Source organism: Gobio gobio (genome assembly GCF_949357685.1).
Source record: "Gobio gobio genome assembly, chromosome: 20".
Classification (NCBI taxonomy): Eukaryota; Metazoa; Chordata; class Actinopteri; order Cypriniformes; family Gobionidae; genus Gobio; species Gobio gobio.
The window spans coordinates 1,374,443-1,376,942 of record NC_137113.1 but is presented as its reverse complement, the minus strand read 5'-3'; the positions used below and the strand labels follow the sequence as shown (position 1 = coordinate 1,376,942).

Genomic DNA, 2,500 nt, shown 5'->3' with positions numbered 1-2,500 from the left:
CCCAGCGTTTGGGTTGTTTTAGCCCAGCGATTGGGTTGTTTTTGCCCAGCGGTTGGGTTGTTTTAGCCCAGCGATTGGGTTGTTTTAGCCCAGCGATTGGGTTGTTTCAGCCCAGCGATTGGGTTGTTTTAGCCCAGCGATTGGGTTGTTTTAGCCCAGCGATTGGGTTGTTTCAGCCCAGCGATTGGGTTGTTTTAGCCCAGCGATTGGGTTGTTTTAGCCCAGCGATTGGGTTGTTTTAGCCCAGCGATTGGGTTGTTTTAGCCCAGCGATTGGATTGTTTTTGCCCAGCGATTGGGTTGTTTCAGCCCAGCGATTGGGTTGTTTTAGCCCAGCGATTGGGTTGTTTTAGCCCAGCGATTCGGTTGTTTTAGCCCAGCGATTGGGTTGTTTTAGCCCAGCGATTGGGTTGTTTTAGCCCAGAGATTGGGTTGTTTTAGCCCAGCGGTTGGGTTGTTTTAGCCCAGAGATTGGGTTGTTTTAGCCCAGCGGTTGGGTTGTTTTAGCCCAGCGATTGGGTTGTTTTAGCCCAGAGATTGGGTTGTTTTAGCCCAGCGGTTGGGTTATTTTAGCCCAGAGATTGGGTTGTTTTAGCCCAGCGATTGGGTTGTTTTAGCCCAGCGGTTGGGTTGTTTTAGCCCAGCGATTGGGTTGTTTTAGCCCAGAGATTGGGTTGTTTTAGCCCAGCGGTTGGGTTATTTTAGCCCAGAGATTGGGTTGTTTTAGCCCAGCGATTGGGTTGTTTTAGCCCAGCGGTTGGGTTGTTTTAGCCCAGCGATTGTTAAATATTTGCTGAACCTGCTGGGTCGTTTTATTTAACCCAACTTTTGTTTAAAAATGACTATGACTGGCTAAAAATGAACCCAAAATAGGTTGGAAAATAAAAATCAGACACATTATTACTAGAGGCAACAACAATAATAAAAAGGTGAAGCAATTTATTGCATATTTATTGTTGAATTATTATTCAATAATAAATGTTAATTTACAACAAGTGTTCATTGTAAGCGTGCAGTACAGTCATCTTTAAACAATAGTTGAGTTAAATAAAACTACCAAGCATTTTTAATATTTTTAAGAGTAATAATGTTAATTTTTTATATCAATAATTCAACACTAGTGACAATATTAAAGAACATGAATGTGAAATTTACTATTAATAAAGCCATTTTAGACATTCCAGAAATATCAAATGTAACATGTTTTATATCAAGAATTAACATTTCAAATAGTGACAAATGAGTTCATATCAGAAATTCATATTTTTACTTTTGTAACAAAGTAATTATTGATATCAAAAAATTATGATTTTTAAAATTGGAATTTCAACAAGAAATCAATTATTAATTTCAACAGTTGAGTTTGAATGGCAGCTTATGGTGATGTTTAACTAGTGAAAATACAATCACAGATATCAATAATTCATATCCTGGGAAATAATAATGAATAAATAAATAAATAAATATATGAATTATGTTGAACTCTCTCTGTATGATCTCTCAGTTTAATGTGTAAGATATGTTTATGGTTTAGTCTGCACTGCCATCTGCTGCTCAGCATTCAAACTCATCTGTGCGTTTGTGTTTTTAATCATTATTATTATTATTAAATATGATTATAATGTGTGAATATTTAGTGCAGCCAATCCGCGTGTGTTGTGTGTCAGTTATTCCTCGAGCTCTTCTGCGCATGTTTTCAGTGTTTGTTTGAGTTTGTTGCAAATGACGTCGGTTTTCTGTTGTTGCGTCACGCGTGTGCGCGCATCGGCGGAGACGCGCAGCGAGCGCGCGCTCGTTCAGTGATGGATCAGATCAGCGCGGCGGGCGTCGCTTATAATCAGGATTTGACACACAAGGTAATGATTAATAATCCATCAATAAAGCAGCCGCGGAATGACTGTGTCTTGATATGAATATTTCTGCCAGAGGTTTGACAGCGTGAGAATATGTGTGGATGTGACGTTCATTCCGTGTGTGTGATGATGCTGAGACTTCTCTGATTATTAATTGTTTATTCATAATTTCAAATCAGGCATATCGCAACACATTATGGATACATTATTCCTGTCAGAGATTCTTACAGTCTATAAGAGCTTCTGTAATAACTGTGTCTATATCTGATGATGATTAGTGTGTTATGGTCTGTTATTATGATATTTCAGTGTGTTATGATTTGTGATGATGATGATTATAATAATGAGTTATGATACCTGATGGTGGGGATGATTATAGAATCTTATGATATGTTATTATGATTATGGTGTATAGAATTTAGTGTATTTGGTGCTGCAGTGGTTTATGTACATCACACACACACACACACACTGACACAGACACACACACACTGACACAGACACACACACACACACACACACACTGACACACACACACACACACACACACACACACACACACTGACACACACACACACACACACACACACTGACACAGACACACACACACACACACACTGACACAGACACACACACACACACACACAC

At 39.0% G+C, this 2,500-nt stretch overlaps 1 protein-coding gene across 1 annotated transcript in view; it reads left to right on the top strand.

Moving 5' to 3' along the window:
• Positions 1-1,774: 1,774 nt before the first annotated feature.
• LOC307143825 (ras-related protein Rab-37) overlaps positions 1,775-2,500 on the top strand; it is a 10,020-nt gene continuing 9,294 nt past the window's right edge. Inside the window, exon 1 of the mRNA XM_079845591.1 lies at positions 1,775-1,855. Coding sequence (XP_079701717.1) covers positions 1,802-1,855 — 54 coding nt within the window. The 5' untranslated portion in view covers positions 1,775-1,801. The remainder of the gene's footprint in view (positions 1,856-2,500) is intronic.